Genomic DNA, 15,493 nt, shown 5'->3' with positions numbered 1-15,493 from the left:
ACTCATGTACTTACTCATGCTCTCTGGCTGCTCAAGCTTGTGACTGAATATGCAAGAAGATTATATTCAATAAGATTAGTGAGAATTTCAGTGAGAAATGTTAACTTGCATTTTGTTTAAAGATAAGCTGGTGTAGGGGCGCCTGGGTGGCGCAGTCGGTTAAGCGTCCGACTTCAGCCAGGTCACAATCTCGCGGTCCGTGAGTTCGAGCCCCGCGTCAGGCTCTGGGCTGATGGCTCAGAGCCTGGAGCCTGTTTCCGATTCTGTGTCTCCCTCTCTCTCTGCCCCTCCCCCGTTCATGCTCTGTCTCTCTCTGTCCCAAAAATAAATAAATAAAAAAAAACAAAACAAAAAAAAAAAAAAGTTGAAAAAAAAAGATAAGCTGGTGTAAAAATCTAGACAAAACCAAAGTTTCTGATATATTTGTTATAATTATGATTTTCACATAAAATATTGACATTTATTGGGGTGCATGGGTGGCTCAGTCAGTTAAGTTTCCAACTCTTGATTTTAGCTCAGGTCACGAGCTCATGGTTGGTGAGTTTGAGACCTGCACTGCGCTCTATGCTGATGCTGAGACTCCTGTTTGGGATTCTCTCTCTCCCTCTCTCTGCCCCTCCCCTGCTTGTGTGTGTTTTCTCTCTCTCTTTCTCTCTCAAAATAAGTAAATAAACTTTAAAAAAGTTAACATTTATTATAGAAATGGAGAAGATTTTTTTTTTTTATAAATGAACAAGGAATATCAGTGTTAGAATTCAAGTCATGCTGTTGTCTAATGAAGAGTGTAAATATGGATACACAACTCAACTTCAATTTTTTCTTCTTTAAAATGGGAAGAATTATTTATCAAGCACAGTGTGAGCACATAGAGATGGAGATAGAGATGATGTACATAGCACCAAGCTCAATCTCCATAACATAACAGTTTCTAGGTAAATTTGACTTGAGTCTGTAGCATGATGGCAAATTTAATAAAAAGAGAAAAAAAATTAAAAGCTTCTTGTAAATTCCTAACTATTGAGGGATGCTTGGGTGGCTCACTCAGTTAAGCGTCTGACTTTGGGTTGGGACATGATCTTGCAGTTCGTGAGTTTGAGCCCCATGTCAGGCTATGTGCTGACAGCTCAGAGCCTGGAGTCTGCTTCAGATTCTGCCTCCCTCTCTCTGTGCCCTCCCCCACTCACACTCTGTCTTTGTTTCTCTCTCTCAAAAATAAACATAAAAAAAATTAAACTCCTAACTACTGAATTCAGAATTGATATGTTTTGTAAAATTATTATAAGTTGATACTTTGGCCAAACAGGGGGGAAATTCCCATTACAAGGAAACTGGCATGCTGCTCCTTGAAATAATGCGTGATCTAATATCAATTGCACAAAATGACACAGCATTCTGATTTATATATTAACATTATGTGTATCTCAGTGGTTCCTTATCTGAGTTCTAGTTGTACTTTGTCTCTCTGGGGTAGTCAAATGCTATATAATCAGAGGGACTCACCAAAGCATGTATCTAAGGGATTGAAAACCAAAAATGCACATTTTGAATTACCTAAGTAGCTTCCAAAATTTGCTTCTGTCCCACTCCTTTTAGTCATTGCTGTACTATAATTTCCTTCATATCACAAACTCTATATACACATCTTCAACACCCATGACCATCAGGCTGCCAAATCCTGGTCAGGGCAATGGCTTTTGCTGCCTTCATACTCTTGCTGAGCAAATGAGCTACATTCCCCAGCTGCTTAGCAAACACTGTTCACATGCAGGGAGGGGAGGGCCTGGGCAGAAGGAGCCAGCTGGCAAACACCCTGCCAAGGGGCAGCTTCCCTTTGCCTCTGCCTTTAATTAAGAGATGGCAATGGGCCCATCACCATGCAGGAGCAGAGAGGCCCAATGACCTCTATTAGAGCAGGGCAATCGCAGGCAGAAATGCCAGCTGGCAAATGCATGAGCCCTGGAAAGCTCTGCCACCTGTGTCTGGACAAGAGCCATCCAATAAAACGGTGGTGTCATTCTGAAGGTTCAAAATGAGCTCTGGAAACCTATAAGCACCCCCACCTCAATACATGCTATAAAAACTCATTATCCTTTTTTTTCCTTCTGAAAGTGTTAAAAAAAAAACCTTTCATGTGTTTTATTAGTATGCTCAATAATTTTGCTTGGCAAAAATTTCTGGGAATTAATATTTTCACTGTAAAAATGAAAACACTGACCAAAAGAAATTAATGACTTCCCCCAAATAACATATTATATAAAGGTTTCACTGCTTGTAACGGATGTAAGTGGGCAACTTTCTATTCATTTACTGAAACTACGTACAGAAATGTTTTTCCCAAATTATTTTTTCTTACATTGAGTTATGCAGATAATAGGATGTATTAATACAGCATTAAATATAAAATATTAAGCACAGAACTAAGTTTTCATGAAATAAGTATATTTAAAAAAATTGAACTTTCAAGAAAATAATGCCACATGTATAAAATTCATTAGAAGGAATATTAAGAGAAAGACTCCCCCACCACTTGGTTGAGAAACTTTTCTTTTTTAATGGAAGCAGTAGCTTACAGAAAAAAAAAAGATAAATCCTTGCATTTATTGAGTATTACATATATGAGACTTATGTATATGCTGAGGAGTAATAGTGAAAACAATGAACGATTACTCATAAGGGGGTAAAATAGGATAATATCATTAGAAACAATAAAGAAAATCAAACCTTGGTCCAACTAGTTGCTTCAGGGGAAGAAAAACTATAAAGAAAAATAACTCCCTGTCAAAGTTTAGTCCTCTTGCTGTCGAACTTTATTTCATCTAAGATGTATATTCAAATAAAGAGTTTTGGTGCACTGCTATTTTTCTCTGATTTTTTTTGATACTCCCTTTTATTTATCTAGTTTTTTTTAAAGAAGGCTCTATGCCCAATGTGGGGCTTGAACTCATGACCCCAAGATCAAGGATGGCATGCTCCACTGGCTGAGTCAGCCAGCACCCCTGGGGCATATTTATTTTTAAATGTCATTATGCATTTCAACTTTTTAAAAAATAAAGTTCATTTACAATAAATATTTAGAAACTTAAAATATTTACAAAATATTCAGTCTACATATTCAGCTTTGTGTTAGTATACCATATTAAAATTTACCAAAAAAAAGTAAATAAGGAATGTAAACCTTAATTTAACAAATTATTTTTGGATACAGCATGCATTTAAATTGTAGACCTCTAGAATTTACAATGCAATTTGGAGTACTACTCCCAGAAAATCAAGAATCAGTGAGGATTATTAATGTAACCACATTTTCCTTGATTTACCTGCTTATTTTTTATAACAAATAGTATAAATGAGATCCCAACACAATATTTTTTAAAATTTTATTTTTGATAATCTCTCCACCTACTGTGGGGCTTGAGCTCACAAACTCAAGATCAAAAGTCACATGTTCCATCAACTGAGCCAGCCAGGTGCCCCTATCCCAACATAATTTTGTCTCATGGGTATTCGAGGATATGTTTTTTATGAAATAGAAGTATCTTCATTTATGGTCTCTAATGATCGAATAGTCATTTGTAATGCTACCAGCAAGTCATTCCTAGAAGGATGACTACTTCAAAAGTAATAATTAACAGTTTATTCACCTATTTAGAAAATCAATATAAGAACATTTTATAGGCATTCAAAACCTAGAAAGAATGTGTAGACAGCCCCTTTGTACCCCACTACTGTTTTTACCCTCTGTCATTATCTTTTGGTAATTGTTAAATCAGTGAGTGAAATAAGCAATTAAAAAAAATCTCTATGGGGCACCTGGGTGGCTCAGTGGGTTGGGCCTCTGACTTTGGTTCAGGTCATGATCTCATGGTTCGTGGGTTCCAGCCTGGCATTGGGCTCTGTGCTGACAGCTCAGAGCCTGGAGCCTGCTTCAGATTCTGTGTCCCCCTCTCTCTCTGCCCCTCCCCCACTCACGCTCTGTCTCTCTCTCCAAAATAAATAAACATTACAATTTTTTTAAAAAAAAATCTGTATAATGCTAGGCATTAATTTAACATATTTCAACGTATTTACCTATACTCTTCCTTCTACACATGTACACAGAATGTTGAATTTTTAAGTAACTTTCATTAATAGAATATAAGTACTTTTTCTGATATTTTTGCATTAATACTAGGAAACCACTTATTCCCTCTCTCTTTTCCGATGTCCTAGCCTGGACAATTTCTGTGGCATTGCAAAGTAAGTTTTTAACTTCTTCCTACCTTCTGCACTATCCCTCTAAGAGAAGGAGTAATGGCTCCATGAGGTTAAGGAAAGCAAATTGAGCAGGTGTGGCTGAGTCATTTCTTTTTCTTTTGGGATCTGCTTCTCTGCATATGTTTCTAATCTTTTCTACTCCTACCTACATAGGATACATACTCTCAGTCAGAGTTTCCTACCCATCAGTGGTAGTCTGGATTGAGCACACTTCTATATCTCCTCTACTAGAAGCCATGTTGTTTTAAGGAATGTTTGCTATTCAGATCCAGACTTATTAAAAAATCAAAGTAAAATGGGGGGTGGGAAGTGTAGGAAGACCCCTGGTGACTACATATCCAAGCTATATACTAGAGTTCTGCTTTAGAAATTTAAGTTCACCTTTATATTCCATCTGTACTATTTCTTTATCAATAGCTCACTTGGTTGTGAATTCAGGAAAGAGGAAGAGGGATAACTATTGCCTTTAGATCTCACAACTATTATGTCAAAACATGCAAGAGTGGGCCTAAGGAAAAAAGAAATTGAGAAAATGTAGAGAATGTGAGGCATACAATTCTGATTTTGTGCCCTCAAATTTTAAAATAAAGTTTACAATACAGTATTAGATTTTTGATATGGATTTTAAAATTATATTTTATATTCATATCTTATCTACCCATATCTCCTTAAGAGCATAGGTATTATGCAGCATTAATGGCCATAACCATATGTGTTTTTCCCTGTCGTACATGGCAGTCACTGGTGAAGGTCAAGAACTTAAGTGCAACACCTCAAAATGTCCCATGACTTCATTTTTTAATACTGTGAAACCTAGTTAAGCTTATTAGACTCTATGGCAGTAGTGTGCAGCATAAACTATTCGGCATTAATGGAATACAAATAGAATGCTCCCTATACACGTCTAGCCTCCATAATCATGTCATTGATCTACACACAAAATTGCAACATACATTTCTAAAAATTGGATAATTGCAGTTGCTAAAGTGAAACAAAGAAGGAGGAGAAGGAGAAGGAGAGGAAGGGAAGGGGAAGAAGGGGGGGAGAGGGAGGGTGAAGAGAATGAAGAGGAGAAGGAGGAAAGGAGGAGAAGAAGAAAGGATATTCTTTATTCTATTAGTCTCACCTTCTCAAAATATTTAATTTCATACTCCAGGATGATTCCATTGGGACGATCTGGCTCTTGCCAAGACAAAGAGATACTGTTTTTTGCAATCTTCCCCTTTTTCACATTGGTGACTGGAGAGGGGGCTGCAAAATAGTATAAATAAAGAATTGCATGATTAACAGAGTCCTGAAATTACAAGGTGGTATAATTATAATGGCATTCTTAGTATATAATATAATTATATATTAACAATTTAGCAAAAAACTGAATAAAAAATTAAATTTTCTTTCAACCTGAAAACAATTTTACTTTCTCTATGTAATAAAAATGTTTATAGACTGTAAAGTGTGTTACAAATATAAATCAAGTATCTTGAGAATTTTTTTAAAACTATAGTCATATAGAATCCTACATCTACATTTTTTTCTTTGAAGTTTAGAAACATAAATGAACTATCTTACTCTCCTTATGGAATAAAGATGTTTTTGATGACCTTATATATCTTCCATGTTTCTAAAATGTATTGACTCATATAATATATCCCATTAAGCTAGTACACATGATTATCTATATTACCATATTTTCACAACATTAAGATTCTTTTATAATTTTATAATGATATGGGTCCTATAATCCTTGATAAAATCATATCCTAAATATAGTGAGGGTTGCCTTCAAACATGTTATTAAACTTGTAATATTTCTCGAAAACAATAGCAGAAAAAAATCTGATCTGAAAGATTTTCCTCTAAAGTAAGGAGCAAGAAAATGATGACCATTCCTACAACTTTTACTAAATATAATATTAGAAGTTATAACCCCAGCAATTAGGCAAGAAAAGGGAATAAAAGACATCCAAATTGGAAAATAAGTAAAAGTGTCACTATTTGCAGATGACATGATACTTACTATATATAGAAAAAGCTAAAGACTCTACCAAAAATGCTATCAAAACTAAAATTAATTTAGTCAAGTTCCAGGATATAAAATGAATACACAGAAATCTATTGTGTTTCTATACACTAATAATGAACTACCAGAAAGAGAAATTAAGAGATCATAGCTACAATGACATTAAAAAAGATAAAATACCAAAGAATAAAATTAATCAAAGAGGTGAAAGGTCTGTATAAGACACTGAAGAAAGAAACTGAGGACAACACAAATAAATGGAACGATATGCTGCACTCATGGACTGGAGGAATTAATTTTGTTAAAATGTCCACACTACCTATAGCAATCTACAGATTCAGTGCAATCCCTATCAAAACATGAATGACATTTTTCATAGAATTATAACAAATAATCCTAAAATGCATACAGAATCACAAAACACACCAAATAGCCAAAGCAATAACAAAACCGGGTGTATCATACTTCTTGATTTCAAACTACACTACAAAGATACAGTAATCAAAATGGTATGATACTGGAACAAAAACAGAAATATAAATCTATGGAACAGAACAGAAAGTCTGGATATGAATATACACATATATGGCCAATTAATTTATGACACGTGAAGAAAGAACATACAATGGGAATGGATAGTCTTTTCAATAAACCAAGTGAAAGGATGAAACTGGACTATTATCTTGCACCATACCCAAAAATTAACTAAAAATGCATTAAAGACATGAATATAAGATTTGAAACTATAAAACTCCTAGAAAAACATAGACATTATTCTTAGTGATTTTTTTAAGATATTTTTACCTCCTCAGGAAAAAGCATAAAAGCAAAATTTTTAAATTTTTTAAAATGTTTATTTATTTTTGAGAAAGAGAGAGAGAGAGAGAGACAGAGCAAAGTAAGGTGAGGGGCAGGGAGAGAGGGAGACACAGAATCCGAAGCAGGCTCCAGGCTCTGAGCTGTCAGCACAGAGCCCTACACAGGGCTCAAACTCATGAACTGTGAGATCATGACCTGAGCTGAAGTCAGATGCTAAACTGAGTGAGCCACCCAGGCACCCTGAAAAGCAAACTTTAAAAAAAATAATGGGATTTTGAGGCCTCTGGGTGTCTCAGTTAGTTAAGAGTCCGACTCTTGATCTCAGGTCAGGTCATGATCTCATGGTAAATGGGTTCGAGCTCTGCATCCACCTGTGCACTGATAGTGGAGAGCATGATTGAGATTCTGTCTCCCTCTCTCTGCCCCTTCTCCCCACCCCTGTCTCTCAAAATAAATAAGTAAACTTAAAAATAATGGACCTACATCAAACTATAAAACCTTTGCACAGTGAAGGCAACTATCAACAAAATGAAAAGTCAACCTACTGAATAAGAGAAGTTACTTGCAAATGATATATCTGATGAGGGGTTATATGCAAAATATATAAAGAACTCATACAACTCAATAACAAAAACAACAACAACAACAGCAACAACAGCAAAACATAACCCGATTAAAACAAAAGTGGAGAGAAGACTTGAAGAAACTCATTTCCAAAGACACACAGCCAACAAGCACATTAGAAGATGTTCAACATCACTAATCATCATAAAAATGCACATCAAAAACACAATGAGATACCACTTCATACCTGTCAGAATAGCTATTATCAAAAGGACAAGAAATAACAAGTGTTGGCAAAGATATGAGAAAAGGGAACTCTCATGTACTGTTGGTGGATAAACTGGTACAGCTGTTATGAAAACAATATGGTGGGGTACCTGGATGGCTCAGTCGGTTAAGCACCTGACTTCGGCTCAGGTCATGATCTCACCACTCATTAGTTCCAGCCCCGCGTTGGGCTCTGCGCTAAAAGCACAGAGCCTGGAGCCTCCTTCAAGTTCTGTGTCTCCCTCTCTCTCTGCCCCTCCCCCACTCATGCTCTGCCTCTTTGTCTCAAAAATAAACGTTAAAAAAATTAAAAAGAAATAAAAAGAAAACAACATGGGGATTCCTCAAAAAATTAAAGAACAGAACTACCATAATGTCTAGCAATTCCTCTTCTGGGTATTTACCCAAAAAAGGGTGAAAACACTTTTGAAAAGATCTTTATGTTCATTGCAGCATTATTGACAATAACTAAGATAAAGCAGCAGCCTAAGTGTCCATCATTAGATGAAAAGTTATAAAATATGTTATATGTTATACTATATATATGTTATATACTATAAAGATATATATGTATGTATATATATATATTTATTTATGTGATACATATGGTATATGCCTGGTATATATGTATATGTGTATGTTTGTGCGTGTGCATGTGTGTATATGTGTATACACACATGGAATATTAGCCATAAGAAAATGAAAGCTTGTCATTTGTGACAATGTGGATAGACCTAAAGCGTAGTATACTAAATGAAATAAGTCTGACAGAGAAAGACAAATATGATTTCACTTATATGTGGAATTAAAAAAAATAAAACAGAAAACAGAAACAGGCTAAATGATACAGAGAATAAACTAGCAGTTGTCAAAGAGCTGAGAGCCAGGGAAATAGGTGAAATAGGTGAAGGGGACTAAAAGGTATCAACTTACAGTTATAAAATGAATAAGTCAGGGGGATGCAATATAATCAATAATATTGTAATGAGTTTGTACAGTGACAGATGGTAACTTGACCTATTGTGGTGATCATTTCATAATGTATAAAAATATTGACTATCTTTTGCACTTGAAACTAATATAATATTGTATGTCAAAGTTTCATAAAAAATTCCTTCATTTCCATCTCCCTCAAATATTTTATTAGAAGTCACAATTACTTACGATGTTCATTGCTATCTGTCAGTGCCTATTACATGGCTTTTCTAATGAAAATAGAAAAATATATGCTATTTTAGATGTGTCTGGATTCCAATAATGTGGATACTTGATTTAACATCCGTTTTGTCAATCTATGGATATTTGTATAGACTCTGGGTGTGACAATACAAATACGTGATGTAAGTGATCATTACCGTTGCAATTTTTAGCTTTGATAAGACACAGGAAAGACTATCATGGACTAATGAGTGGTGTGCGTGTGCACGTGTGTGTGCATGTGTGTAGACAAAAGGAGAGTAATAATATATATTATATATTATATGTATATTATATGTATAATGCACATATAAGGTAGAAAAGATGCCAGCCATAGGGAATAGTGTATAGCCAGAGTCATAGCCCTATCTGAACAACATCAAACATCTGGTGAGATTAAGTTATATATACATATATGCAATTTACATATTATATATAGAATTTAGATATACTTTATATTATATCATACATATGATATATAAATATATATAATTTACTCATTAAACAGTAAAAGACAAATCCAAAACTGCACACAAGGATTCACATCTTCTGGCACCCTGTATCTTTTCTTACTTCATCTCCTGCTAGCTCTGTCCCAGCTGTCTGGTCTTAGCGCACCTCAGACACACTTCTGCCTAAGGACTTGGTATTCCAGCATCAGAGGTGCTTCTCACCCTGACTTCTCCAAGGCTTTCTCCCTCTCCTGTGGTTTTCCCACTGAGACCTTGTCTGTCCACTCTATGATTTGAGTAACCAATTCTCACCCTTGCCCCTCTCTCCTCACCGTGCCCTCTGCTCCTTCAGGATTTTATTTTTCTCCTTAGCTCTTGTACTTGCACTACCTGATATACATATCTGAATTACAGATTTGTTTTTTTCAATCCCTCAAGTAGAATGTCATTTTTATGAGGACAGGGATATTGTTTATTTTATTCATTGTTGAATTCTTATATCTAGAACGATGCCTGGGATAGAGGAGAGTCTAATATATATGTATGGAACAAATGATTGATAACAATCAAAGTGATATCTATAAAACCTTTTAACATTATTTTATTGTGTCAACAAAATCAACTATGAAACTCAAGGGTGAAGTATGTCTTTCATACACATGCTAAAATAAATGGAAACAGATACAACCTGTAGGAAACAAAACTTAGTTAACTGTCTAGTGTTTCATATACCCATAACAGGGTGATAATGACTTTGTAACTTGAATGTGTAATTTTTTATTCTTATAATCACGGGCTTTATGATATTCAGGTTCAGAGGGTTCATACATTCAGTTTTATCTTGTTTTCTCAAACATATCCAGTTCCTCAGAGTTTTCTGCAATAATAAAGAACGCTCACTGTGCATATAAACCAAAATTCTCTAAAAGTACCTTTGAAATTGCAGTTTGTTTACTTTTATGGAAATTGTAATTGACAGGTAGTTCTCACAGTCATATTTTGGCATAGGTTCAAAGTCCTTATTGGTTTCCCAATGAGGGAAAGTCACGCCATAGTTGGCACTATGGAAGAAGCCTCCAGAAGACAAGGAAACAAGAAAAGAGTAAGCTATGGACTCTGTACTTTATCATAGTGTTTATAGCAAAGTAGCAAATATACAGAAGTAGAAACAGTAACAAGTTGATGATACTGTCCCTTTTCTATTCGTAAATTGAATTTAATATGTATGCTCCATGAAGGTTGGAATTAATTTGGTTTAGCTCACTGCTATAAAAAAAATTTCCAGAGAGTTACTTGGCATCTAGAAATCTCTTAAATATCTGTTGAATGGCTGCATGGCTGAATGAATGGGAAATACATACATGATCATGTATGACATCATCGGACAAAACTGAGTTTGTCTCATCTTAAGTGCATACACTAGGATCTTATGATTTGGAAATTTGTGTTTTATTTTAAAATTTAACCAATCCTTTAAAAAAATAATAAACCATTTCAAAGTGAGGTTATCAACTAAATATTAACATAGATAAAATTAGCCTGAAGTGGAATACCTTGTTATTTACCTCCATCAGAGTTAAACAGAATTTGTGTAGCTTTCAAAGATGACTCTATTTAAAAAGCACCATTGTTTTCCAGACTGGGTTTTCTCAGAGACTAAATAGCATTCTTTACAGCTTGGTCAGAGTGGGGAGAGAAGACCACACTCAGGTTAGAATAGTTTAGGAGTAAAGTTCAGAAATAATTTCCTCTGTGACAACACCTCTCTGACTCATTTGGGTAAAGCTGATGAAAGTGGGGACACTGACAGCTCCTGCGGACATGATGATGATGTGCAAATTATGGATGGCAGTGCTTTACTTTTGTAAAGTATTTTAAAGATATTATGCACATTAAAATAACTGCAATTGGCGCCTGGATGGCTCAGTCAGTTAAGCACTGGACTCTTGGTTTTGGCTCAGGTCATGATCTCAGGGTGGTGGAATCAAGCCCGTGTGGAGCCTGCTTGGGATTCTCTCTCCCTCTCCCTCTCCCTCTGTCCAATCCCCATTCATGTTCTTGCTGTCTCTCTGTCTCAATAATGATAATGATAATAATAATAATAATAATAATAATAATAACTGTAAGCAGATTTGTCAGCATCAAGGGCATGTTTAATTTATGTTAGTCATCTTCCCACTGATACCGTTAACTCATTCTTTACCTGTTCGAGCTTTCATGAAGTGAGCATGGCACAAAATGAGAATGATGACTCAGAGCATTTCTGCTTGTAAATTTTTGTTGAATGATGTTAAATCATAAAAGTATTAGTGCCATAGGGTAGGAAGAACAAAAATACTAAAGAAATCACGTTGTGAACAGAACAAAACAATTTATGTAACTTCTGAATTTCACATTTTGGGTCTGTGAGAACATTCCATTTGTTTCTGTATTACAGCTTCAATGGTGGAGCTGACATTTAACTAATAGTATGATAAGCAAGGTACTGATCCTTCAGGCTAGTTACAGTTCCCATTATGGGTTAATGTTTTTGTCTGTTTGTTTAATTTATTTTAATTTAAAATATTTTTACATTTATAGAAAGATAATAAAGAGAGTACAGGAAGTTCCCACATATCCCACACTTAGTGTCTCCTATTAGGAATACCTCACAACAGTGTAAACAGTACATCTGTCACAATTAATGAAATTATATTAACACATTATTACTAACTAAAGTCCATACTTTATTCCAATTTCCTTAGTTTTTATTTATTATCTTTGTTCTGTCCCAAGATTCCATCCAGTATACCAGATTACATGGTATAGTCGCCGTGTCTCCTTAGGATCCTCTTGGCTGTAATACTTTCTCAGACTTTGTACGATTTTGTGCTTTTGACATTTTTTTTTTCAGTATACTGATAAGAATTAGAATACCTCTCAATCATTATTGATTTGATGTTTCTCTCATGATTAGAGTTATGAGGTTTTTGGGGTAAAGCTCCTTTTTATTACATCATATCAAGGGTACATACTATCAGTATAGCATCACTATTAGGTTAACCTTGATTGCCCAACTGCAGTAGTGTTAATCAAGTTTCTTTTTCCAGTTTTCCATACTTTAATCTTTGGAAGGAAGTCACTATGTACAGCCTGCACTTAAGGAATGGGGAGTATACTGTACTTCCTTGAGGCCAGAGTATTTGCATAAGTTATCTGCATATGAGATTTGTCCATTCTTCCTTATTGTTTGTTTGTTTAATCACATATTTATATCAATGTAAATGCAAGGAATTTTTAAAAAAAAATTTTTTTTTTCAACGTTTATTTATTTTTGGGACAGAGAGAGACAGAGCATGAACGGGGGAGGGGCAGAGAGAGAGGGAGACACAGAATCGGAAACAGGCTCCAGGCTCTGAGCCATCAGCCCAGAGCCTGATGCGGGGCTCGAACTCACAGACCGCGAGATCGTGACCTGGCTGAAGTCGGACGCTTAACCGACTGCGCCACCCAGGCGCCCCACAAGGAATTTTTTTATACATTGGTATAAAATCTAATACTTTATTTTGCAACTCAAATTGTTAAAACTTTGACCATTGATTTACTCTTTCAGTCTCTCTGATACACCCTTATCATTGTGGGTTTGTTGGTTTTCTTTATATATATGTATACAAATATTTATATATAAATACCATATGTATTTGTATTTAATATATTTATATTATATTTATATTATATTATATTTATATTATTACATATTATATTATATATAATATATTATAAATATATTAAATTATATTATCATGGTCAGAATGGGAAGAGAAGACCACACTCAGGTTAGAATAGAATATATATAGAATATATATATATATATATACATATATTATTATACATATAATATTATATATTATAAATTAATTATATATTATAATTATATATAAAATATATAATTATATATTAATTAATATATATTAAATTAATAAATTAATATTTAATTTACATATAATTTATATATGAATATATATGAATATATATTATATATATGAATATATATATGAATATATATAATATATATATATATTATATATGAATATATATAATATATATGAATATATATATGAATATATATAATATATATGAATATATATATGAATATATATAATATATATGAATATATATATGAATATATATATGAATATATATAATATATATGAATATATATATGAATATATATATGAATATATATTTATATATAATTTATATATGAATATATAATATAATATATATTATATATATTTTATTTAGTTTATGGCAGTACTAGATCAGATGCACCCAGTTCTAGAATCAGTCCTTTCTCCTAAGAGCACTGGTTTCTTCTATTGGAGAATGTTATTAGAAACCAAGATCCAGATATGCTCTTTGCTACTGGGGTGTCATGGCTTCTCCTTTCAAGTCATAGAGCTGGGAACTAAATGTGTTTATGTCAACCTATGTATATCTATAGATATATACTTATATCTACATACATATGAATATTAAATGAAACATGAGTATATACTGATATTACCAACTCTAATCAGTTACTACACAGGTCATCATAGCTTCCACACTAGTTATTTATAACCTCACATTCCAACAGTGGTTCCAACCATCTACCGAACGTTTACTTAATTGTTCAATTCTAGTATATATGTCTAGCAGTTAAAGAATTGCTAATCTATGTCTGTTTGACTTATTGATAATGATATAACTAGAAATCACTAAAATCTCAGCAGCTCAAGCAATGATATACAAAACCCTGCCATCATTATGTAAAGCAGAATGTGCCCTACCTCTTCAAATATGGAAACCTAGCTTAAGGTACACTATCCCCACATGGAAAGAGTGCCATGACATAGCTTTCAAATCAAACAAAACTGGCTTCAAATCCTTTGGCAGCCAATCATTTTTCTAGCTGTGTGATCCTGTTTAGGTTACTTAACCTCTATAAATGTCCTTTTTATATTTAAAGTAGTAACAGTGATACAAACTCATCTTTTTGTAATGTTGAAATATGATTCTCTTTGTATAATATCAGATATAGGGTGGGTGCCAAATAAATACCCTTTGTAATAATATCAGTTGTAAAATATCAGTCAGTTGTTTCAGAAGACTTCAATAATGGATTCTCCATAATTCTTAAATGATACCATCAATCAAAATCATTTCTAGCCTCTTCTCTGAACTTGTCACTGTTCTAAATGTTGGGTGAGATCAAAAGGCAGAGTACCTGTAGAGAGAAGATGTTTTGATATTCTACATCCAGTGAATTTCATGAATCTATAGTAATAAATACTTATAGGCAAACTTCCTTGATAATTATAGATTTTTTTATTGCACTGAAAAGTTTTTGAATTTTGAAGTGACTAATAGTTCACTTAGGATAAAATGTCTATAAAAATAAGAGAATGAATATGATGAAACCATAAAACTTAATTGTGTTAAGTGGAATAAGAAAATACCATTCATCAGTCACTTACCCAATGTTATTTGTGTAGACAAAAATAGATTATAGACAGAACCATGAATTTATTACTTGTATTTAAAAATAATATATCTCCATGCATTTGACTTATCTACCTATATTTTGAATCTTAAAGCTTTGAGAAAGCCAAACAAGGCAACTCTGAAATCCTCTCAGTCTGTGACAGTCCATGAATGTGTTAAAACTTCCTCAGACGGCACTTCTTTTACTTTCCTACAAAAGTCCCTCTACATGAGTAATGTATTAGTTTATTTGCATACAATTTCTAAAAAAAAAAAATACAAGTATCTAATAACTGATTCTGAGGTCAAAATTTGGACATCTGGGTTGTCACTATCTGCCAGCTGGAAGCCACCCCTTATCCCTGCCATACATAATTCATCATATTTAGGAGCTTCTTATTATCCAGGTTGGCCT

At 33.9% G+C, this 15,493-nt stretch overlaps 1 protein-coding gene across 13 annotated transcripts in view; it reads right to left on the bottom strand.

The window, feature by feature from the left end:
• The window catches only part of EPHA5 (EPH receptor A5), a 345,396-nt gene that overhangs the window by 95,258 nt on the left and 234,645 nt on the right, over positions 1 to 15,493 (bottom strand). For all 13 annotated transcript variants that reach the window (XM_025921746.2, XM_025921750.2, XM_025921749.2 and 10 more), the window contains one exon: positions 5,381 to 5,505. In XM_025921746.2, the coding sequence (XP_025777531.2) occupies positions 5,381 to 5,505 (125 nt within the window). The remainder of the gene's footprint in view (positions 1 to 5,380; positions 5,506 to 15,493) is intronic.

This window comes from Puma concolor, chromosome B1 (genome assembly GCF_028749965.1).
Source record: "Puma concolor isolate L17-30 chromosome B1, mPumCon1.1.hap2, whole genome shotgun sequence".
Taxonomy (NCBI): Eukaryota; Metazoa; Chordata; class Mammalia; order Carnivora; family Felidae; genus Puma; species Puma concolor.
This window is presented reverse-complemented; position numbering and strand designations above follow the sequence as displayed.